This window comes from Rattus norvegicus, chromosome X, assembly GCF_021556685.1.
Source record: "Rattus norvegicus strain SHRSP/BbbUtx chromosome X, alternate assembly SHRSP_T2T, whole genome shotgun sequence".
Taxonomy (NCBI): Eukaryota; Metazoa; Chordata; class Mammalia; order Rodentia; family Muridae; genus Rattus; species Rattus norvegicus.
The window spans coordinates 100,955,083-100,981,030 of record NC_141554.1 but is presented as its reverse complement, the minus strand read 5'-3'; the positions used below and the strand labels follow the sequence as shown (position 1 = coordinate 100,981,030).

At 37.1% G+C, this 25,948-nt stretch overlaps 1 protein-coding gene across 4 annotated transcripts in view; it reads right to left on the bottom strand.

The window, feature by feature from the left end:
- Positions 1–25,948, bottom strand: part of Diaph2 (diaphanous-related formin 2) — an 839,122-nt gene that overhangs the window by 463,663 nt on the left and 349,511 nt on the right. For all 4 annotated transcript variants that reach the window (NM_001427378.1, XM_087599848.1, XM_087599849.1 and 1 more), the window contains 1 exon segment: positions 8,291–8,392. In NM_001427378.1, coding sequence (NP_001414307.1) covers positions 8,291–8,392 — 102 coding nt within the window.

The window sequence follows — 25,948 nt, the reverse complement described above, 5'->3', positions numbered from 1 at the left end:
GGATATCAAGAGGTAGTCATTACTGAGGCATTATTCATTGAATTTACAAAAGGTTCATTCTTAAATTACTATAGTAAACAGGAGGAATCCAGGATGGATTTCTGTTACTGTTCACAGTAAAATTCAGAGGCAATGACTGAAAATATTCTGTCTGGAATTATAGAGATAAAGCAGATACATCTGGGATCCTCTGTTAAATGAATAATTTTCTTATCTTCTAACACACAATAATTTCTTCAAGGGCAGGAACTCTTTTATTCATTGCTTTACTCCCTGCACTAAATCCAGTACTTGGAGAAAATAATCAATACAAAATTCCTGGTGTAGGTAGAAATAAAGGAAACGTCTGCACGTTAGCTGCCATGAGAGATGAGGACCATGGTTAATCTGTGAATTGAAGCTTTAAAAATAGTGTTGAAAACGGACTCTACATCAGAAAAATAATGATGTGCTGATAGAGAATATTTCCCCAAAGATAGTGATGTGTGGAAATTATGCATTGAGAAACATCTACTCATCTTTAGTACGGAACAGAACACAATAACAATGTCTGCCCCCAAAGACACTCTAAACTCAGAGGAATCACACAGACAAGTTGAATAAGAATTTCAAAATATTCTTGTGAAAACACCTACTTGAGGCCTATTAATATGACTATTAAAACTACTGTGAAGCTGTGCTGTTCTATTAGGAAATTAGACACACAAGGGGATAAATAAGATGGTGAAATTTTGATATTTTAAAATGTAATCATTTATAAAATTGATTGATAACCATTGAACTACACTGAATATTATATTTTCAGGTGTTTTAATTTTGCAATGTTTTATTATAAAAGGTGACTGCAATAAACAATTCTATCATGAGAATGGATTATTATGAGAAGTTGATGAAATGACAGGTAATATAAATACAGGGATTTGAGAATGACTCCTGGTGAATTTTCTTTCAATTAATCAAAAATTATTAAGTCGCCCTTTCCTCAGATAAAATTACCCACATCTAAAAGTGAGAGTTGGCATTCACATGTACAGACAAATGAAAGCAGAAACAATGGAACCTTCTCGCTAAAACACTAAACTGAGGGATTGCAAGCAAGAGGAAAAGAAATGTGATTTTTTTCCTAATGAATATAAAAAAACCCAGAAAATGATGTAATATTAACAAAACTTACAACTTTTGTTCTAAAGTAATTGCTTTTGATATTATAAAGAAGGGGGAAGGTTTTTTGTTCTTCTTCTTTTTTTTTTAACCAGTCTCCTTTTTTTACCTGGTTAAGCTTTATTTAACGTGGTCTGAAAGCTCTCTTTTGAGTCTTCAAAACAATTAAAGCAAAAAGAGCTTATACTTGTAGTTCTAACACTCCTTTTGCCTTTTTATATTTGTGCAGAAGAAGTAAGAAAAAAATCATTGTTCTGTCAGTAATATCACATAATCTGTTCTGTTCATTAATGATTTACAACTACGAGGCTATCAAAACATCTTTTCTCCCCCTAGATTATAGCTTGAGAATGTTTTTAATTGAAAAATATGGGTAATTTTGAAGTCAGAAAAACAAAAGTACTGATTACTAACAGAACTAATTATTGCCTTCTTTCCTCATAAGACATGCTAGTTTAATAGATATACACAGTATGGGTCTCCATCCCCAGTGCAAGACAAGTGGGAATTTCCATAGCTCTGAGGTTTGAGAACAGCTGAGCTGCAAACACACTCAGAAGCATCTAAAAGCTCCAGCTGGGGGTTCTGACTGTCAGAGCTTTCAAAGATCTGTACTTTTCTTCCAGTAAAGGTATAGCACATAATTACAATGGATGTACCAAATTCAATTCCGTGGGAGGTAGGGTGAAGGACAAGTCAGTGGGAAGCAATGCAGCTAATCTATTCCTTTAAAGATGAAGATTATTGATCACAGAAGGTGGAGGAAGTAGCATGTCCCTCTTCCTAGGAGGTCTGCCTTCATACAGAGGGAAGATCTCCTGCTTGATACTGTTTGTTTGTTTCTGCTTAATCCCCTCCTCTGCTTTTTTTTTTTTTCTCCTAGTTGATTACAGGTGATTATATGCAAGCCCAAGGTTGTGACAGTTTAGAAAAACAAAAGGTTAGAGAAGCTCAAAACACAAGGCCTGATTCAGATAAGCTTTATTTTCTATCCTTGAAAACATATCCACCACTTTTGTAATTTTTATTGCTTTTTAAAGGTAGTTGTATTTTAATCCATGTCAAAGAAGTAATCTCATGTATGGCACCCATCCTACCCTAGCTGATGAGAGTCCATTTTTATCTAGGGAGTTGTATATTAGTGGGAATTCTATAGTGTAGTGGGCAAGGGGTATTGAAATAAAAGCAAGAATGAATTTCTCACTGTGTAACAAAGCAAGACAAGAAAAAAATCCACTGAAAGTGGTTAAATCTGTCACTGTTAGAAAGTGACATATGAACTGAGAGTAATACAGGAGAGGAAAGAGTCCACTTGAATATGGATCTAGGCAAACATATTTAACAATAATCTGATAGGTACATATCATGAGTGAAATCAATATGGTTCCCTACTTATGGAAATTATAATCGAAGAGAACATATTAAACTAATAACCTCAAAAATAAAGTACTAAATTATTACTTTCTAAAAAGGAATTTTAAATTGGATATTTTTTATTTACATTTCAAATGTTATTCCATTTTTCAGTTTCACAGACTAAACCCCTTATCCTATCCCCTTCCCCTTCTTCTGTAAGAGTGTTCCCCTCCCCATCTACCCTCACTTCCCACCCAACCCCGCATTTCACATTCCCCTACACTGTCTGGGGGTCAAACCTTGGCAGGACCAAGGACTTCTCCTCCTATTGGTACCCAGCAAGGCCATCCTCTACTACATATGCAGCTGGAGCCATGGGTCTGTCCATGTATAGTCTTTGGGTAGTGGTTTAGTCCCTGGAAGCTCTGGTTGGTTGGCATTGTTGTTCTTATGGGGTTGCAAGACCCTTCAGCTCTTTCAATCCTTTCTCTAATTCCTCCAAGAGGGGTCTTGTTCTCAGTTCAATGGTTTGCTGCTAGCATTTACCTCTGTATTTGACATGCTCTGGCTGAGCCTCTCAGGAGACATCTATTCACAGGAGGGGATATGGAGACAAAGTTTGGAGCATTGACTCAAGGAACACCCATTCAGAGCCTGCCCCATATGTGGCCCATACATATACAGCCACTAAACTAGATAAGATTGATGAAGCTAAGAAGTGCAGGCTGACAGGAACCGGTATAGAAAGGAATTTTAAATGGAAGTTCTGAGAGTTTAAGAGATAAACCTACCTTTCACAGTTGGGCCAGTGGCATAATTACTATGAAAGGCAAGTTTAAGCTAAAATTTAAAGAATGAGTTTCAAAATGGTTGGTAAGGACTGGAAACCAGAGGTGATAGGACATGGAAAGATTCTGAGAAGAAAGAATAAGTTCACACCCACAACAAATAAAATCCAATATGTCTGGGTACAGTGAGCTCAGTCCACACTAAAGGTTATTACCTAAAGCTAAGGAAGGTTGGCAGATGTGAAGACAAAATGGGCCTGTGAGGTTCAGATCAGTTAATACTCTGGCTAAGGATATGTCTCAGTGGGTTAACTGCTATATGAATGGAAGGACCTTAGTTCAGTCAACAATGCCCATGGAAAGACCCTGAGGCATGTATTCATAACCTCGGCAAATGGGAGAGTAGAGAAAGTCACTGATGATGCCAGCATGTGGGAAATCTGTGCTCATTTTGGGGGCAACAACAGCATTATTCCAAGGACAACACTGAATAGGTTCAGACTTGGTTACTGGAGTCCATAAGTCAAGATGAAAGAATAGGTGATACAAAGACAAAGAAACTTTGGAAGTAGAACAGAAACCGGAGGTCCACAAATGCTTTTGTCATGTCATTAGCAAGAAAGAATTAATGGTAAATGAAAAGAATCGAAAGTCTGACAGAAGAAGAAATGTAAAAAAGAAGGAGAATGTGGAGATTGAACCGTATGTTCTGAAGTCAGGGAAACACTGAAGGGTTTTAGTACTGAAATAATAAATATGAATTTTTAAGAATATACTATGTAATATTGGCAATGGGTGAAGAAAGCTGAGGCCAGGGCCTTTATCAAGATGAGGATTCTCTTGCTATTGAGAAGGATTCTATTTTCCAATGCTCTCCTAGCATTGGGGAGCTGATATAAATCAAAGAGCTAAATAGGATGATAGTATATTTTCACAGAGCTAATTAAATTTGATAATATTTTAGTGCATGCTTTACTTTTCTACACTTTTAAAGTATCTCCCTCATAGTTTTGTATGAAATATTGCTTATAATTCAAAAATATTTACTGCCTATTTTACAGAGACATATAAATTTAAAAGACTAGGGTTATTATTCATTACTTTTAATTATTAGGGTTATTATTATATAATTAAGAATATATTCTTTAAGAAGAGTGTGCCTAAACTTTGGTAAGTCTGAATTAATATTCTTTGGCAATTTACATAGTGTAAACTGCCTAGTAATAATCATGGTTCCCTCTGATCATACCTCCCTCATCAGACATACAGCAAAATACAGGGAGAGTAAAGAGAGAGACTAGGACAATTCATGTACACACAGTCTTAAATATTTATGATAATGTGGATAAACAAGAAATCTCTTCCATTTTCTATTTTTGCCTTTAGTACAGAAGGTATATTGCTTTTTATGATCCCCCTCCCCCAATTTCATTTCCTCAGTGAGGTACCAAGGATATTCCTCCTGAAGGACTTGCTTGACAAACTAATACATCTTCTTAGATAAACTGCACTGAGGGAAAAATGGTTTCTGAGAAACTGTGTAGTGTACCTACTGTAAAACTCATAACCATCAGGATGCAGCTGAAATCTCAGATAGTGTATAGCCCTGCTTCAATTATGAGATGGATTTGAGCTGCTTAGGTTTCAAGTGTGGACTTGGGGCTACAAATTTTATTATTTAGCACTCTGGTAAAGTGCAACTAGTTAATAAATAATACAGAACCAATTCAGTTGACTAATAGATCTGGTTTAAAATAAGAGAAATATGCTCCCTAGGTCCATTATATGTTCTACTTGATCCCAAATATGCTTGCCTAATTTCCTTTCCAAAGATTTGACAAATCTTTCTACCTTAAGGTAGGCAATAGTATGCCCTAGAATAAAAGAACTATAAGTATGAAAAAGCATTTACTGTATATGCTAAAAAGAAAATACTCAATCCCATCTGAGGGACATAAGAACAAGAGTTTAAAATTGCAAAGTAGGAAATCAGATTAATTCTAATGCAATTATTTTGAAACATTATGCAAAAGTTTGGATGAATCTTCCTAGATACTATTTGAAAAACAGGTCCAATGACATTTTTTAAAAAATTTACCTTTGCTTAAAAATGTAAAACCATTTGGAAGCCAGAATAAACAAGAAGCCATAAAGAAAATGCTCACTCTTATAGGAAATAAATCTGTCCTGAATGCCTGAATCATAATAAAAAATTCCTTTAGCAGTTAGAAATTTAGCTGGACGGTAGAATGCTCACATGGAAAACACAAGGCTGTGGGTTTAGTTCTCAGCTCTGGAAAAAAATAGTTTTATTCAAAGAAACTAAAATTCCAATGCCCTTTATACTCTCTTTTCTGGTTTATTATTTGAATAGCAGGTTGTGGTATTTTAGGAGATATGACTATACCCTTTATAAATAGTCATTATTTTGGCACTTCATATGATTGGGATAAGGAAAATGATTGAAGGACCTGAGGTATCTTTATAAATTATTTGTCCTAACAGAAATAACACATTGAAAGCTCTTAATTGATTAATAATTCAAGAACATTTGAAAATACTTGTGATTTTCTCACAAAATTTATATAATAAAAGCAGTTTCTATTATTTTTTATTTCTGTAGATATTATTCTCTTGTTTCAAAGTTTTCAGGGAGTTAAATTCTAACATTCAAACCTGAGGTCAGTACAATACAGCATACCAGTTTGTATATATTAATATCATTAAATATTACCACTGATTCCTTGTTATATGTTGGAGCATCTTTTGGGTATAACTGGGTCCTCAGGTAGAACTATTTCTAATTTTCTGAGGAACCTCCAAACTGATTTCCAGAGTGGTTGTACCAGCTTGTAATCCCATCAGAAATGGAGGAGTGTTCCTCTTTCTCCACATCCTATCCAGCATCTGCTGTCATCTGAGTTTTTTATCTTAGCCATTCTGACTGGTGTGAGGTGGAGTCTCAAGGTCATTTTTTAAAAACATTTATTTATTTAATGTATATATAAGTACACTGCAACTGTCTTCAGACACACCAGAAGAGGGCATCAGATTCCATTATAGATGGTTGTGAGCCACCATGTGGTTGCTGGGAATTGAACTCAGGACCTCTAGAAGAGCAGTCGGAGAGTTTAACCTCTGAGCCATCTCTCCAGCCCCTCAAGGTTATTTTTGATGTGCATTTCCCTGATGAGTAAGGATGTTGAACATTTCTTTAACTGCTTTACGGCAGTTGGAGATTCCTTAGTTGATAATTCTCTGTTTTAGCTCATACCCCATTTTCAATAGGGTTATTTTGTTCTCTGGAGTCTAAATTCTTGAGTTCTTTATATATTTTGGATTTTAGCCCTCTATTAGATGTAGGGTTCATAAGTCTGCAGGTTGCTGTTTTGCCCTGATGACAGTGTCCTTTGCCTTACAGAAGCTTTTCAATTTTATGATGTCCCATTTGTCAACCCACTATGTTCATAGTGGCCTTACTTATAATAGGAAGAAGTTGGAAACAAGCCCTATGTTCCTCAGCAGAGAAATGGTTACAGAAAATGCGGTTCATTTACACACTGGAGTACTACTCTGCTACTAAAAACAATGACTTCTTGAAATTTGCAGGATAATGGATGGAACTTGAAAATACCATGCTGAGTGAGGTAAACCAGTCACAAAACAAAATACATGGTATGTAATCACTGATAGTGATATTAGCCAATAAAACAAACAAACAAACAAAAAGCTCTGAATACCCACGATACAACTCAACAAAGTACAACTCCCAGACCATAAGAAAGCAAAGAAAGAAGATCATACCAAAGTGTGGATGCTACAGTACTACTCAGAAAGGGAAAGAAAATAATCATAGGAATTGCAGGGAAAGAGGGATCTGGGAGGAAGAGAGGAAGAGGAGGAGGAAAAAAAGAGGGAATAGTTCAGATACAGGAGGAGATTGGGGAGAAGTATGGCGCATCAGGAATTTGAAAGGAACATTGGGGAAGGGAGGACTGGGGCTAACCACTAGAAAGTCCAAGATGCCAGGGACCCAAGAGGTTTCCAGGACACAACAGGGAGAACATTAGCTAAAATATCCAACAATAGAGAGATAGAGCTTATAGAGATTATATCTAATGCACAGACATGGCCCCTAGTTGAGATATGGGGCCACTCACCTACCTCAAAAATATTAATCTGGAATTCCCCCTGTCAAAAGGAATTACAGGGACAAAGAGTAGAGCAGAGACTGAAGAAAAGGCCATCTAGAGACTACCATCTAGGGATCCATCCCATCTGCAGACACCAAACCCAGACACTATTTTTAACACCAAGAAGCTCTTGCTGACAGGAGCCTGTTAAAGCTGTCCCCTGAGAGGCCTTGCCAGAGCCTGACGAATATAGATGCAGATGTTTGCAGCCAACTATCTGACTGAGCAAGGGGAGTCCAATGGAGGAGTTAGAGAAAGGACTGAAGGAGCTAAAGGGGTTTGCAACCCCATCGGAAGAACAACATCAACCAATAACTAAACCACCAACAAAAGAGCACTCATGGAGGGGCCTATGGCTCCAGTTGGACATGTAGTAGAGGACTGCTTTATCAGGCATAAATAGGGGAGGAGCCCCTCGATACTGTGGAGGCTCCTTGACCCAGGACAGGGGAATACTGGGAGGCTCACCGGTGGATAGGTGGGAGAGCACCCTCATAGAAGCAAGGGATAGAGTGTTTGTAGAGGAGAAATTGGGAATCGGAATAACATTGGAAATATAAATAAATAAAATAACCATTAAAAATGAAGAAAAATATACAGATTATGCGATGATGTTTTGACATACTATATGAATGTCGAAAGTAACCTACTAACTTTTTAATGCTATAGGTAAAGATTTATTTCTAAGTCAATAATATATTTAATTATACAGTTATAAGGTAAAAGACATCAACTAATATATTCCTTTGTTCATGAGAAGTGTATTCATAGGAGTTTGGGATCAGTACATACCACAACACCAAACTGCTCAGGCTCACAGAGATCATCATATTCGTTCTTAAGCTGTGCTAGTTCTCTGAGTACATTCTGCTCAGGAAGATATTTCACAAGATTCTAAAAAGAAAAATATAAAATGTTAGTTGTTATTCATTAAATTGTTAAGCATTCCTAGACAATTCAAATAATCATATTTGTAAATCAACCCTTTAAATTAGAAAAAAATGTGTAAACTAGGTCTGAAAGGAAGGTGTGTCAATATATTAGAGACCCATACATTCCATCATAGCTATATATCCCCACATAAGATAAACTAGAATGAGAAATTAATTTTTACACAAAAGAAAAAAATAGACCTAAAAAGAAATGGAAAATCTGCATATACTGGTAAATAAAAGACAAAGTCACAAATCACAAAGTTAAAATAAAAAAAAAATGCAAGGACTTTATGGATTCAATGAGGAATTATTTAAAATAATTAAGCTGTACAAAATAATTTTTCTCAAGTAGTTTAAAAGAATAAAGAGGAAGAATTATTGGATAACTTAGCATTTGATACCAATAGTAGTCAAAGCAGCCAAAGAAAGGAAAACCATCAATAATACTAAAGACTGCTGACAACTTCCTTATTTATTATGTGTGTAGTGATTAGAACATTCAATACTATGGTGCCAGTGAGTGATCAAACAGGCATGATTGAATCATTTCTTTTGTTTCTTTCTTTTTTTTTCTTTCTGTCCTTTTATTTTTTATCTTTATTAACTTGAGTATTTCTTATTTACATTTCGGTTGTTATTCCCCTTCCCGGTTTCCAGGCCAACATCCCCCTATCACCTACCCCTCCCCTTTTAGATAGGCTTCCCCTCCACATCCTCCCCCCATAACCACCCTCCCCCCAACACTCTCGTTCACTGGGGGTTCAGTCTTAGCAGGACCCAGGGCTTCCCCTTCCACTGGTGCTCTTACTAGGCTATTCATTGCTACCTATGAGGTCAGAGTCCAGGGTCAGTCCATGTATAGTCTTTAGGTAGTGGCTTAGTCCCTGGAAGCTCTGGTTGCTTGACATTGTTGTACATATGGGGTCTCAAGCCCCTTCAAGCTCTTCCAGTCCTTCCTCTGATTCCACCAACGGGGGTCCCATTCTCAGTTCAGTGGTTTGCTGCTGGCATTCGCCTCTGTGTTTGCTGTATTCTGGCTGTGTCTCTCAGGAGAGATCTACATCCAGTTCCTGTCAGTCTGCACTTCTTTGCTTCATCCATCTTGTCTAATTGGGTGGCTGTATATGTATGGGCCACATGTGGGGCAGGCTCTGAATGGGTTTTCCTTCTGTCTCTGTTTTAATCTTTGCCTCTCTCTTCCCTGCCAAGGGTATTCTTGTTCCCTTTTTAAAGGAGTGAAGCATTCGCATTTTGATCATCCGTCTTGAGATTCATGTGTTCTGTGCATCTAGGGTAATTCAAGCATTTGGGCTAATTTCCACTTATCAGTGAGTTCACACCATCTGTATTTTTCTGTGATTGGGTTACCTCACTCAGGATGATATTTTCCAGTTCCATCCTTTGGCCATGAATTTCATAAAGTCATTGTTTTTGATAGCTGAGTAATATTCCATTGTGTAGATGTACCACATTTTCTGTATCCATTCCTCTGTTGAAGGGCATCTGGGTTCTTTCCAGCTTCTGGCTATTATAAATAAGGCTGCGATGAACATAGTGGAGCACGTGTCTTTTTTATATGTTGGGGCATCTTTTGGGTATATGCCCAAGAGAGGTATAGCTGGATCCTCAGGTAGTTCAATGTCCAATTTTCTGAGGAACCTCCAGACTGATTTCCAGAATGGTTGTACCAGTCTGCAATCCCACCAACAATGGAGGAGTGTTCCACTTTCTCCACATGCTCGCCAGCATTTGCTGTCACCTGAGTTTCTGATCATAGCCGTTCTCATTGGTGTGAGGTGAAATCTCAAGGTTGTTTTGATTTGCATTTCCCTTATGACTAAAGACGTTGAACATTTCTTTAGGTGTTTCTCAGCCATTCGGCATTCCTCAGCTGTGAATTCTTTGTTTAGCTCTGAACCCCATTTTTTAATAGGGTTATTTGTCTCCCTGCAGTCTAACTTCCTGAGTTCTTTGTATATTTTGGATATAAGGCCTCTATCTGTTGTAGGATTGGTAAAGATCTTTTCCCAATCTGTTGATTCTCGTTTTGTCCTAACAACAGTGTCCTTTGCCTTACAGAAGCTTTGCAGTTTTATGAGATCCCATTCGTCGATTCTTGACCTTAGAGAATTAGCCATTGGTGGTTTGTTCAGGAAATTTTCTCCAGTGCCCATGTGTTCGAGATGCTTCCCCAATTTTTCTTCTATTAGTTTAAGTGTATCTGGTTTGATGTGGAGGTCCTTGATCTACTTGGACTTAAGCTTGGATGATAAGCATGGATCGATCTGCATTCTTCTACATGGTGACCTCCAGTTGAACCAGCACCATTTGCTGAAAATGCTATCTTTTTTCCATTGGATGCTTTGGCTGCTTTGTCAAAAATCAAGTGACCATAGGTGTATGGGTTCATTTCTGGATCTTTAATTCTATTCCATTGGTCTATCTGTCTATCTCTGTACCAATAGCATGCAGTTTTTATCACTATTGCTCTGTAATACTGCTTGAGTTCAGGGATAGTGATTTCCCCAGAAGTCCTTTTATTGTTGAGGATAGTTTTATCTATCCTGGGTTTTTTGTTATTCCAGATGAATTTGCAAATTATTCTAACTCTCTGAAGAATTGGATTGGTATTTTGATGGGGACTGCATTGAATCTGTAAATCGCTTTTGGTAAAATGGCCATTTTTATTATATTAATCCTGCCAATCCATGAGCATGGGAGATCTTTCCATCTTCTGAGATCTTCTTCAATATCTTTCTTCAGAGGCTTTTCATTTCTGATTTTGTTAATTTGGACACACTTTCTGTGTCCTCTCGTTAGTCTGGCTAAGGGTTTATCTATCTTGTTGATTTTCTCAAAGAACCAACTTTTGGTTCTCTTGATTATTTCTATGGTCCTTTTTTTTTTCTACTTGGTTGATTTCAGCTCTGAGTTTGATTATTTCCTGCCTTCTACTCCTCCTGGGTGTATTTGCTTCTTTTTGTTCTAGAGCTTATAGGTGTGCTGTCAAGCTGGTGACATATGCTCTTTCCTGTTTCTTTCTGCAGGCACTCAGACCTATGAGTTTTCCTCTTAGCACAGCTTTCATGGTGTCCCATAAGTTTGGGTATGTTGTATCTTCATTTTCATTAAATTCTAAAAAGTCTTTAATTTCTTTATTTCCTCCTTGACCAGGTTATCATTGAGTGGAACATTGTTCAACTTCCATGTATATGTGGGTGTTCTTCCCTTATTGTTATTGAAGACCAGCTTTAGCCCGTGGTGGTCTGATAGGATGCATGGGATTATTTCTATCTTTCTGTATCTGTTGAGGCCTGTTTTATTTCCAACTATATGGTCAATTTTGGAGAAAGTACCATGAGGTGGTGAGAAGAAGGTATATCCTTTTGTTTTAGGATAGAATGTTCTATAAATATCTGTTAAGTCCATTTGGTTCATGATTTCTCTTAGTCTGTCTATGTCTCTGGTTTGAATCATTTCTAAAACTAGCTTTTTACATGTTTTTGGTATTATTATCTAATGCAAATTTCTTGTAGATCATTCATAAGTTATACATTTTTCATGTCTGTTCTGTTCGTTTTCCATTTATTAGACAGCTTAAGTAATTTTTATTTTTAGTTTCATTAGTCCTGTAGCTGTTATTCCTTTATTTTCTATGTGACTTACTTTGTTATTATTCCTTCGTTATTCTATTACTAGGTTCTTTTTGCATATCTAGGATAGGTCATAGATGAGCGCATAAAAAATTCCTAATAAAATATAAGAGACTAAAATCATCAAAACGAGTTTTAGAGATAACAGTAAAAATGGTCTCTGTAGAAATGACAAAGGGAAAAGTGGGATATCCCTAATTATGTAGGGATCTATTCACAAACTATTAAACACTTGGTCAAAAATTCAGTAAAAAGGGAAAGTAATGGAGAAAAATAAAGAGAGCCTGAGAACTATGGATCATATACTGTATACCAGATCTTGCCTTGCAGTATTTTCAAAAGAAGAAAAAGTGAGTAAAAACAATAGAAAAGATATTTTTAGAAAAGAATTATTAAATCTGAAATTCAGGGAAATGAATATAACCACTTAAGAACTTCATCAACTTACACATTCTAACCTCATAGTGATCTGCATTGGGGTACAATACAGTACATAGTGGAGACTTAAAAACTAGTATGTCTTAAAGTAGTAACAGAAGAGAGGTGACTTTTCACAGACAAGTGCCTTTTCAAGTACATAACTTATCACAAGCAATCATAGGAGCCAGAGAATAATCAAGTAATTTGTAACTATATAATACCCTGAGAAATACAAGTGAAAGTTTATTAGGTAAAATATTGCCCATCAGCTATATAAATAAAAGATTAAACTTATTTTTTTCTGTTTAGATCATATGACCACATATGAAGCAACACACACACACACACACACACACACACACACACACACACACACACTTCTCAGAGATAATAAGTGATGTAAAATTCAAATTAATTTTGATTCCATTTACAATAGATTCGAAATGGTATCCAAAACCATTATTTCATATTTATCTATTGCTGTGATGAAACACTATGACCAAAAGCAAGTTGGGGAGGTAAGGATTTATTTGGTTAATCCTTCCACATCATCATCCATCATCAAAAGAAGTTCAGCCAGGAACGCAAAAAGGACCAGACCCTGGAGGCAGGAACTGATGTTGATGATGCAGATGGGTGCGGTTTACTGGCTTGCTTAACATACTTTTTAAGAGAACCCAGAACGACCAGCCTGGAAATGTTATCATCAGAGTTTACCAACATGTCCTAACTCATTCTCACATAGGCCTCCATATCTTTTCTGTTAAAATTAACACTTGCCAAGCTATACATGGCTGTTTCTGCCTGATTCAAGTCACCCACCTTGTTCCTTTGCCTTGTTTAATAAAGGATCTCTTTGAATTTGGTTTGTGCTTAGAAAATTGATGCTTGGGTATATTCTGTGCCTAATCCAGGTTCCAGGCTGGAGCATCCTACTGTTGTGGGTCCCTTTAGTGTAGAATTACACCACTGGATTTTCAGGGCACACAGAACCCACATTTGAAACTTCCTTTGAAACTTTACATTTTAATTAATTTTAAATATGAATATGATTATAAATGAAACATGTATTTCCCATGAAATGGGAACATTTTCATGTCCATGAAATTGGTAGAAAGAAGAGATGTGTAAAGAGCATGACTTTGGCAAGTGTTTGATGAAGCATATTAAAGTACAAACGTTCCTGTGTAGAAGCTCAGCGGTAGTGTGCGTGAGTATGTCACATGTCCTGGTTTTCATTCGAAAGCTTACTTAAATGTTCCACCCGCAAGAAACTTAAGAAAGGAAAAGCCATGCTTCATTATTTTCCACTAAAAAACAAAAACAAAAACAAAAAAAACTACATATTCTTGACATAGAAGGCTTCTGTATACCAAGTGTTAATTTTTCCACAGCTCTACACAGTTACACTTAGGGTAGTTTTAGATAGGAAATGGGGAAAATGATTTTCAGCTGCTACACGGAAATGGCAAAATTCATTTAGAGACTGTGCAAGTTGTTTGCAGAGGTGCTTAGAAACCTTTACTATAGAAGCTTCTGCCAAAAAAAAAAAAAAAAAAAAAAAGACCTACCAGAGTTGCCAGGAACAATTACCAATTAAATAGACATATACTCAAACAGATCACACTGGTATGATAAAATTCATATTACATAAGGTCTCCTCACTTCAAAAAATTACTCTTGAATTTAGTGTTTGATTCATATTGCAACTACTTTTGATCTGTAAAAAAAATTGCTAAACTTGGTTAATAGTGCCATAGGAGGGAAAGCTAGATATAGAAACAAACAAAAATAAATCTTTCAATGTAACGTATTCTGAAAACTTTCTGGCTGACAGGCAAATGGCCTATACATTTTAAAGCCTGATCCATTCCAGTTCTCGCTCTCCTGCTGTTGCTTAATAGCATGCTTCCTTACCATCCACAGCTATTTCAAAATGTGTGTTTTAAAGATCAATTCAGTTTGGGGACGGAAATTTCATCCTAGAAAATGTCAGTGAGTTGAAGTTTACAAAAAGAAAAGAAAAGAAAACAAACAAACAAACAAAAAAAAAAAAAACCCAAGGGAGAAAGCAGTAAGTATACCACCAAATGAGTTTTTTTCTCAATTTTTATGCATCAAAAGTTCACTTTCTGATAACTGACAGTGTTATTCGAAGGAATTTCTCCTACCAGACCACAGGTTTCTAACTACTTTTTACATTTGTGCAATTACTCTATAATGCTTCCAAAACTTTATTTCTTTTAAATGTTAATTGCACATGTAAAGGTTACTTAAGTAAAGGTATTGAACCATACTGCCCTTTCCTTCTTCACAAAATATAACCTTTCTTTTTTTTTTGTCTTATATCTCATTAAGTCATTTTAGCAGTAGAGAACTGAGTTAAGTTCAGAGGGATTAAGTCTATCATTTACTGCATAAATGGACAAGGCACACTATTTCTTTTAAAAATGTATTGTTGCAGTATTTTCTAGCCATATACAGATGGATAAATACAAGGACACCAAAATTTTGTTAATTTCTATTGATAAATATACACATCCTTCTTAATGAAGAAAATGATGTTTTTCTCAAACACTTGGCTATGTCACTGAAATTTTAACACATCTTTCTGTATTTGCTCGAACAGAAAATTCAATTTCTTTTTTAAATTTCTTTTATTTATTTTTACACTCCAGATTTTATTCCCCTCCCACCAACCTATCCCCAATTCCACATCCTGTATTTCCTCCTTGCCCCTTCTCCCATGTCACCCCCAGTTCCCACGCCACCAGACATCTAAGCTTCCTCGGCCTTCAGTGAGGGATAGGTGCATCTTCTCTAAGTGAATCCAAATTCTTAATAATTATTCCTTATTAGGGCATGTTTTTCAAGTCCAACATGTAGCTTAAACAGTTGTCTATACATGTGTTCATATGTTCTGGTTGGTTTTATGTAAACCTGAAACAAGCTGAGAAGAGGGAGCCACAATTAAGAAAACACTTCCATTAGTTCAGGTTATAAGCAAGTCTGTAAGGCATTTCCTTAATTAGTGATTTATGGGAGTTTTTTTGGGGGGGTCCAGTCCATTGTGAATGTGGTGGTCCTGATTTCTATAAGAAAGCAGGATGAGCAAACCATGTGGAGCAAGCAAGCAAGCATAACCCATCTATGGCTTCTGCATGAGCTCCTGCATCTAGGTTTCTACCCTGCTTGAGTTCCTGTCCTGACTTCCTCTGATGATGAACATAAACATGAGACCGTAAGCCAAATGAATCTTTTCCTCTACAACATGATTTTTGCTCATGGTGTTTCATACACCAATAAAAACCCTAACTAGCACACCATATTTAAGGCTTTAAAGTCATATTTGTGTATTCTTGTTCTTTGTTCTTAGAATTAAATGAAAACAGACTTTTCATTTAAACAGTACCAAACCTGGTACTGTCCTTATTTTTTGTTTTATACTGCTCACCAACTATGTGATAGTAATATTAGCTATTAGATACTATTCTACTAGATGATTAAAGGTCTCAGTGGGCCTTTGTATGCTCCTCTTGTTGAGCTATGCAGAATGGACAGTGTGACACAGTGTCGAAGGCTTGTTTATATATTTTACTTCATATTCCTCACATTTCAAAAGAATACACCTATTTTCAATTTCTTTTTCTCTAAATACATGAATGAAAGGATTACACAAACAATCACAAAAACTACTTCACATCTAATTTTGTTGTGCTTGTTTCAGAATATAATTATTAAATTTTTCTTTATTGTTAAAATAAAGCTCACATATATTCTCATGGAGAATTCCACAACTATTCAAGGAATAGGAAAAAAAACACATGATTTTGAACAGGTCATATTTTGGGCCATTTATTTACAAGCTAAATAAAGGAGAACTTGAAAAACAGAAATTTAGGTTTTGTAAAAAAAAAAAAAAAGTCCAGTTTTATATTCTTTGAAAATTTTCTACCTCAAAGCAATATTAAAATTATCTGTGAAAATAATGCATAAAAATGTATTTGGCCAGGAGCACTGATTTTCTAACAGATAAAAAACAATAACAGACTTCCCTGAAATCTTCCAAATAGGATTTTCTTTTCAACTAGTGATGTGTGCTCATATTTATAAATATTTATATAGCTACGTCTTCCACTACTCTGCCAAAAAAATTGCAAAACTATACTGATAGATGGCATTTACAGATGACTGAAAATATATGCCAATGCAAATTTCCAAATAATAGGCTTAATGTTAAATACACAACAGAGTATACAAATATGGATTTTTAGGCATGACTGGTTTTATGTTGGTTAAGTAGATTTTTGTTTTGTTAACCTAACATTTTCTTGAAATGTAGTCCCATTTCACTTTATCACTACAATGTGATTGATAGTTTACCCCATCTGCAATGAGTTACCACACTCCTGAATGCCTGACCTTTTCACCATAACTAATAAAGCACCACTTGTCAAAAAGCCTTGCCGTAAAACCAAAGAAGAGAAATCCATGTTTGGGATGCATGGGAAACGACTGGTAAACTTTCCCACAAAAATTATCTAAGAAAATTCAGATAGTCTCTGGAACTCAAACTGTTCCTACCCAAAGAGAATGAGAAATGTTTTTCATTATTTTAAGTTTATTGATTTCTTTCAACAATCATTCTATTCTTTCATATTTTTAATGATTCCCCATTTTCTGATTACCCCTCCACAACCCCCTCATCCCACATCTGCTTTCTCCCCCTTTCCCTTTGCCTCTATAAGGGTGCTCCCCCACCCATCCATCCTCTCCCACCCCATCATTCTATCATGCCCCCTATAGGCCTCCCCTCTCATTGATGTCACAGGACCAAGAGCCTCTCCTCCCCTTGATGACCAACAAGGCCATCCTCTGCTACATATGCAGCTGGAGCCATGGGACCCTCCATGTGTACACCTTGGTTGGGGGTTTGGTCCTTGGGAGCTCTGAGGTGGGGGTCTGTCCAGCGGACATTCTTCCTATGAGGTTGAAATCCTCCTCAGCTCTTCGTCTTTCTGCCAGCTCTACCACCAGTGTCCTCGAGCCCAGTCTGATGGTTTGCTTCAAACACCCAGATCTGTATTTGTCAAATTTGGCAGAACCTCCCAAGGAACACCAGGTTCCTGTCATCAAGTGCCTCTTGGCAACAGCAACAGTGTCAGGGTTTGGTGCCTGCAGACAGGATGGATCCCAGGTGGGGCAGTCCCTGGATGGCCCTTCCTTCAGACTCTGTTCAATTTTTTGTCCCTGTTTTTTCCTTTGGACAGGAACATTTCTGGGATAAAAACTTTGAGATGGGTGGGTAAGCCCATCCCTAGCCAGGGGTTTTACCTATCTACTGAAGGTGCTCTCTATAGGTTCTCTTTCCCCTGAAATGCACATATCCTCTAAGGCCATTGCTTTGGGTCCTGGGAGCCTATAGCTACCCTGGCATCTAGACCCTCCAGGGGTTAACACTAGTTTCTCATTTCCCATTTGCTACATATTTTCATTCCATTTCTTGACCCTTTGCATCCCTCTTCTATCCCCTCCAGTAGCTGACACTGTCCCTCTTATTTCCTCCCACACCTCTCTCACTCCCATAGGTCCCTCTGCCTCCACCTCCCTTGATCACCGTGATCCCCCTCAATTTAGAACTTAATCATCCACACCCTGGTCTTCCTTTCTCCTAAACTACATATGGTCTGAGGTTTATATCATGGACATTGTGAGCTTTTGGGCTAATATCCACTATCAGTGAGTACTTACCATGTATGTTCTATTGCGTCTGGGTTACCTCACTCAGGATGATATTTTCTAGTTCCATTCATGTGCCTAAGAATATCATGAAGTCATTGATTTTAATAGCTGAGTAGTACTCCATTGTGTAAATGTACCACATTTTCTGGATCCTCTGTTCAAGGACATTTGGGTTCTTTCCAAAAGCTGGATATTATAAATAAGGCTGCTATATACATAGTGGAGCGTGTATCTTTGTTGTATGTTGGAACATCATTTGGGTGTGTGCCCAGGAATGGTATACCTGGGTCTTCAGTTAGTGTAATGTCCAATTTTCTGAGTTATCTCCAGACTGATTTACAGAGAGGTTGTACCAGTTTGCAATCCTACCAACAATGGAGGAGTGTTCCTCTTTTTCCCCATGTTCGCCAGCATCTGCTGTCACCTGAGTTTTTGATCTTATCCATTCTGATTGGTGTGATGTGGAATTTCAGGGTCTTTTTGATTTACATTTCCCTGATGACTAAGGATGTTGAATATTTTTAAGTCCTTCATGGCCATTTGAGATTCCTCAGCTGAGAATGCTTTGTTTAGCTCTGTACCCCATTATTTAATAGAGTTATTTGGCTCTCTGCAGTCTAACTTCTTAGTTCTTTGTATATTTTGGATATATTTTAGCCTTCTATCAGATGTAGGATTGGTAAAGATCTTTTCCCAATCTGCTGATTGCTGTTTTGTTCTAATGAAAGTGTCCTTTGCCTTACAGAAGCTTTGTAGTTTTATGAGGTCTCATTTGTCGATTGTTGATCTTAGAGCATAAGCATAAGGTGTTCTGTTTAGGAAATTTTGGCCTGTGCTCATATGTTCTAGGCAATTTTTGTATTACATATTTCCTGTTTACTATCTGCATTATAATACCTCACATATTCTTCATATATTTAGGACAGCAAATAAATGCTGCTTGAAGCACTGTAATTTCTCAACAACCAAAAATATCTTCTTCTTGTGTAGTCAAGCTTCATTTCAAAAGTTATCATACCCATCAACCTTATTACAATTGTCATAGAAGCAATATACTGAACTATAACTGACTGATTCTAAAGGAATTATATAAAATAAATAAAACAGCAAAGATATTGATACAGTTGTACTATCAGAATCTTATTGAATAATAAATTAAAAATATTCTGATTAGGCAATAATAGCATGGTAGAAAATAAGCAGATAAAAATAAATATGAATACATTCTGTCATATAAACTGATAAGTAGATTTAGAAGAAAGATATTTATATGTTGTTATCCAAATCCAAATGGTTAACCATGAAAGCGTATATATATATATATATATATGCTAATTATATTTTATAATTTTTCTGCTATATATATATTATGAGGAAAAATTATAAAAAGAAGAAAAAAATGTTTACTCATATTTTTCACAGAACTGAATGGTCATATTATTTCCTAAGATGAGTTTGTCATGATGAATCCTTCATTTAAAATAAAATAAATAATGACTATAGTAATAGCAAAACAATACTTTCAACATACCAAAAATATTTATGGAGAGATAGAATTCAGTATTTCTCTTATTGCATTTAGTAATACTAGGTCTTCATTCCTTATTAACAAGCACAATAAGTGTTAATAAATCTGTATATCATATGTTAAAGATGATAACTTAAAAAGTAAGTATAAATTCTGATTTCTGATGAGATATTGTATAACATATTTAGACAAGAAGGCATTAGTAGATACATGTTATTCCTTTACAACAGTGAAATCAAATCAGTCACTTCCCTATATACCACAATAGGGCGAGTGGTAGGTAAACAATGGCATGTTAAAAAAAAATCGGTTTACCGGAAGTCCCACACCCACGGATCCCGGATCCCGGCCCTCAGCAGCTCTCTGCTCCCAGACCCGGTGAGAGAGAGACCCAACCTCCTGGTCAGGTGGGCACTCCTGAGGCTGCAGAGCAGAAGAGACCACCAACACTGCTCACCCCTGCCCACATCCCTGGCCCAAGAGGAAACTGTATAAGGCCTCTGGGTTCCCTTGGATAAGGGCACAGGAGCAGGAAATCCACTGCGTCTGAGACACCGCCGGAACCTGAAGGGACCGACCGAATAAACAGTTCTCTGCACCCAAATCTCCTGGGAGGGAGAGCTAAACCTTCAGAGAGGCAGACATGCCTGGGAAACCAGAAGAGACTACACTCTGCCCACACCTCTGACTCCAGAGGAAAACACCAAATGCCATCTGGAACTCTGGAGCACATATGCTCCCGGAAAGGGCAGCACAGATCTTCCTGGTTGCTGCCGCCACTGAGAGCACATAAGCAACACCCCATGAGAAAATCTTTGAGAAAATCTACAAGATAGATAAACCCTTAGCCAGACTAACGAGAGGACACAGAGAGTGCGTCCAAATTAACAAAATCAGAAATGAAAAGGGAGACATAACAACAGATTCAGAGGAAATTCAAAAAAATCATCAGATCTTACTATAAAAACCTATATTCAACAAAATTTGAAAATCTTCAGGAAATGGACAATTTCCTAGACAGATACCAGGTATCGAAGTTAAATCAGGAACAGATAAACCAGTTAAACAACCCCATAACTCCTAAGGAAATAGAAGCAGTCATTAAAGGTCTCCCAACCAAAAAGAGCCCAGGTCCAGACGGGTTTAGTGCAGAATTCTATCAAACCTTCATAGAAGACCTCATACCAATATTATCCAAACTATTCCACAAAATTGAAACAGATGGAGCCCTACCGAATTCCTTCTACGAAGCCACAATTACTCTTATACCTAAACCACACAAAGACACAACAAAGAAAGAGAACTTCAGACCAATTTCCCTTATGAATATCGACGCAAAAATACTCAATAAAATTCTGGCAAACCGAATTCAAGAGCACATCAAAACAATCATCCACCATGATCAAGTAGGCTTCATCCCAGGCATGCAGGGATGGTTTAATATACGGAAAACCATCAACGTGATCCATTATATAAACAAACTGAAAGAACAGAACCACATGATCATTTCATTAGATGCTGAGAAAGCATTTGACAAAATTCAACACCCCTTCATGATAAAAGTCCTGGAAAGAATAGGAATTCAAGGCCCATACCTAAACATAGTAAAAGCCATATACAGCAAACCAGTTGCTAACATTAAACTAAATGGAGAGAAACTTGAAGCAATCCCACTAAAATCAGGGACTAGACAAGGCTGCCCACTCTCTCCCTACTTATTCAATATAGTTCTTGAAGTTCTAGCCAGAGCAATCAGACAACAAAAGGAGATCAAAGGGATACAGATCGGAAAAGAAGAGGTCAAAATATCACTATTTGCAGATGACATGATAGTATATTTAAGTGATCTCAAAAGTTCCACCAGAGAACTACTAAAGCTGATAAACAACTTCAGCAAAGTGGCTGGGTATAAAATTAACTCAAATAAATCAGTTGCCTTCCTCTATACAAAAGAGAAACAAGCCGAGAAAGAAATTAGGGAAACGACACCCTTCATAATAGTCCCAAATAATATAAAGTACCTCGGTGTGACTTTAACCAAGCAAGTAAAAGATCTGTACAATAAGAACTTCAAGACACTGAGGAAAGAAATTGAAGAAGACCTCAGAAGATGGAAAGATCTCCCATGCTCATGGATTGGCAGGATTAATATAGTAAAAATGGCCATTTTACCAAAAGCAATCTACAGATTCAATGCAATCCCCATCAAAATACCAATCCAATTCTTCAAAGAGTTAGACAGAACAATTTGCAAATTCATCTGGAATAACAAAAAACCCAGGATAGCTAAAGCTATCCTCAACAATAAAAGGACTTCAGGGGGAATCACTATCCCTGAACTCAAGCAGTATTACAGAGCAATAGTGATAAAAACTGCATGGTATTGGTACAGAGACAGACAGATAGACCAATGGAATAGAATTGAAGACCCAGAAATGAACCCACACACCTATGGTCACTTGATTTTTGACAAAGGAGCCAAAACCATCCAATGGAAAAAAGATAGCATTTTCAGCAAATGGTGCTGGTTCAACTGGAGGTCACCATGTAGAAGAATGCAGATCGATCCATGCTTATCACCCTGTACAAAGCTTAAGTCCAAGTGGATCAAGGACCTCCACATCAAACCAGACACACTCAAACTAATAGAAGAAAAACTAGGGAAGCATCTGGAACACATGGGCACTGGAAAATATTTCCTGAACAAAACACCAATGGCTTATGCTCTAAGATCAAGAATCGACAAATGGGATCTCATAAAACTGCAAAGCTTCTGTAAGGCAAAGGACACTGTGGTTAGGACAAAACGGCAACCAACAGATTGGGAAAAGATCTTTACCAATCCTACAACAGATAGAGGCCTTATATCCAAAATATACAAAGAACTCAAGAAGTTAGCCCGCAGGGAAACAAATAACCCTATTAAAAATGGGGTTCAGAGCTAAACAAAGAATTCACAGCTGAGGAATGTCGAATGGCTGAGAAACACCTAAAGAAATGTTCAACATCTTTAGTCATAAGGGAAATGCAAATCAAAACAACCCTGAGATTTCACCTCACACCAGTGCGATTGGCTAAGATCAAAAACTCAGGTGACAGCAGATGCTGGCGAGGATGTGGAGAAAGAGGAACATTCCTCCATTGTTGGTGGGATTGCAGACTGGTAAAACCATTCTGGAAATCAGTCTGGAGGTTCCTCAGAAAATTGGACATTGAACTGCCTGAGGATCCAGCTATACCTCTCTTGGGCATATACCCAAAAGATGCCTCAACATATAAAAGAGACACGTGCTCCACTATGTTCATCACAGCCTTATTTATAATAGCCAGAAAATGGAAAGAACCCAGATGCCCTTCAACAGAGGAATGGATACAGAAAATGTGGTACATCTACACAATGGAATATTACTCAGCTTTCAAAAACATCGTGTTTATGAAATTCGTAGGCAAATGGTTGGAACTGGAAAATATCATCCTGAGTGAGCTAACCCAATCACAGAAAGACATACATGGTATGCACTCATTGATAAGTGGCTATTAGCCCAAATGCTTGAATTACCCTAGATCCCTAGAACAAACGAAACTCAAGACGGATGATCAAAATGTGAATGCTTCACTCCTTCTTTAAATGAGGAAAAAGAATACCCTTGGCAGGGAAGGGAGAGGCAAAGATTAAAACAGAGACTGAAGGAACACCCATTCAGAGCCTGCCCCACAGGTGGCCCATACATATACAGCCACCCAATTAGACAAGATGGATGAAGCAAAGAAGTGCAGACCGACAGGAGCCGGATGTAGATCGCTCCTGAGAGACACAGCCAGAATACAGCAAATACAGAGGCGAATGCCAGCAGCAAACCACTGAACTGAGAATAGGTCCTCTATTGAAGGAATCAGAGAAAGAACTAGAAGAGCTTGAAGGGGCTCGAGACCCCAAAAGTACAACAATGCCAAGCAACCAGAGCTTCCAGGGACTAAGCCACTACCTAAAGACTATACATGGACTGACCCTGGACTCTGACCCCATAGGTAGCAATGAATATCCTAGTAAGAGCACCAGTGGAAGGGGAAGCCCTGGGTCCTGCTAAGACTGAACCCCCAGTGAACTAGTCTATGGGGGGAGGGCGGCAATGGGGGGAGGGTTGGGAGGGGAACACCCATAAGGAAGGGGAGGGGGGAGGGGGATGTTTGCCCGGAAACCGGGAAAGGGAATAACACTCGAAATGTATATAAGAAATACTCAAGTTAATAAAAAAAAATCAATGAGTTAGTCATATAAACTAAGTTTTGATTCCAGATTGACTGTGTGATATTATTTAACTTACCTGCCACACTTTAAAGGTAACCAAGAAGAAATTGAGCATGTCAACTTTACTAAGTTCTAGATAAAAAGCACAAAACGGACTACAATGTGATAAAGGAGAAAACACTAATTCATAGTAATACTATTAGATGTTTTCAAAACTAAGATGATTTGGGGCTTCTAATGCAAACAGTAAGAAACAGAAACCGATTTCATAAAGTTATGGTTTGGATCATGATCCATAGTAATCAAATATGTAAAACTTAAGTCATTGAATTTGTGATAAACTTAGAAAAGAGGAATTAATTGTATATATCAAATTATAAAATGTGACTACTTTTCTATCAAGAGGAAATTAATTCATAAAACAATGCTTTACAACTGGGGATAGTTATGAATCTACTATATTCATTGGACAAAAACTAAGATCGAAACTGGCTGTGAGTGCTCCTACAAGCAGCTATAGGATTGAATCCCACAATTCAATGCTCACAACATAAGAATCCAAAGTAAGACATACGTCTGATCTGTATTCACTAACTAAAGGATTTTAAAAGAATTTATTTTGTTATGAAGCTAAAAATGAATATATAAAAAGTGAGTCAGTATGTCAACCACAGATTTAACTGTTTCTTGGAGAGTTAACTTATCTTTCCTTCTTGATTGCTCATCTATAATACTGAAATAGAATAGTTAAGATATTTTTATATTATATGTTACACTACAATACATTGTAATCCAGTATGCTAACCATATTATCTTAAATAACTTCTAATAGAATTATCATATATCTTTATGAAATATGATGACTTGGTAAATTCTATTTTGCTTTGAAAATACAGAATCACATAAAACTGAAGAAACCTATTTTAAGATTTGATCTGATGTATAAGAAATTTCTGACTGCCATCCTTGGAATATAACAAAATGCTTTCTGAAGTGCAATCAAGTGTTATACATTGCCAAATAATGTGTTAATGAAATCTTCTTTATGTTTTAATCCATTTTACACTCTGTTCACCTAGTTTCTCAAGTGAAAGGACTATTTTTTGTTACAATTGCACAAGATATCAAGAACACAATAATATGAAGCAACCTTTTACACAACTATGATCAAAACATTGTTTTTATTCAAATTTTAAGAAGGGAAAATTTATATCACTTAATGGTATAAGCAAAGACTAATTTCTTATAGCTACCCTTTCTTTCCTTGTAAATAAGAACACAACCAGTGTCAGTAACAAATGAAATACTGGTTATTCTTCAAAAACATTCAACATAGAAAAAAATGAAAATGAGCAGGCACAATATTTGCTTGGATTAGATTCAGTTTAACAATAGACTGAAATTAGTACACAATGCTCAAAAACAAGACTGCTGTCACAACAGACAAGAGAATGCATTTTAAAATCCCATCTAATAATACCCTTGGCAGGGAATAGAGAGGCAAAGATTAAAACAGAGACAGAAGGAACACCCATTCAGAGCCTGCCCCACATGTGGCCCATACATATACAGCCACCCAATTAGCCAAAATGGATGAAGCAAAGAAGTGCAGACCGACAGGAGCCGGGTGTAGATCGCTCCTGAGAGACACAGCCAGAATACAGCAAATACAGAGGCGAATGCCAGCAGCAAACCTCTGAACTGAGAATAGGACCCCCGTTGAAGGAATCAGAGAAAGAACTGGAAGAGCTTGAAGGGGCTCGAGACCCCATATGTACAACAATGCCAAGCAACCAGAGCTTCCAGGGACTAAGCCACTACCTAAAGACTATACATGGACTGATCCTGGATTCTGACCTCATAGGTAGCAATGAATATCCTAGTAAGAGCACCAGTGGAAGGGGAAGCCCTGGGTCCTGCTAA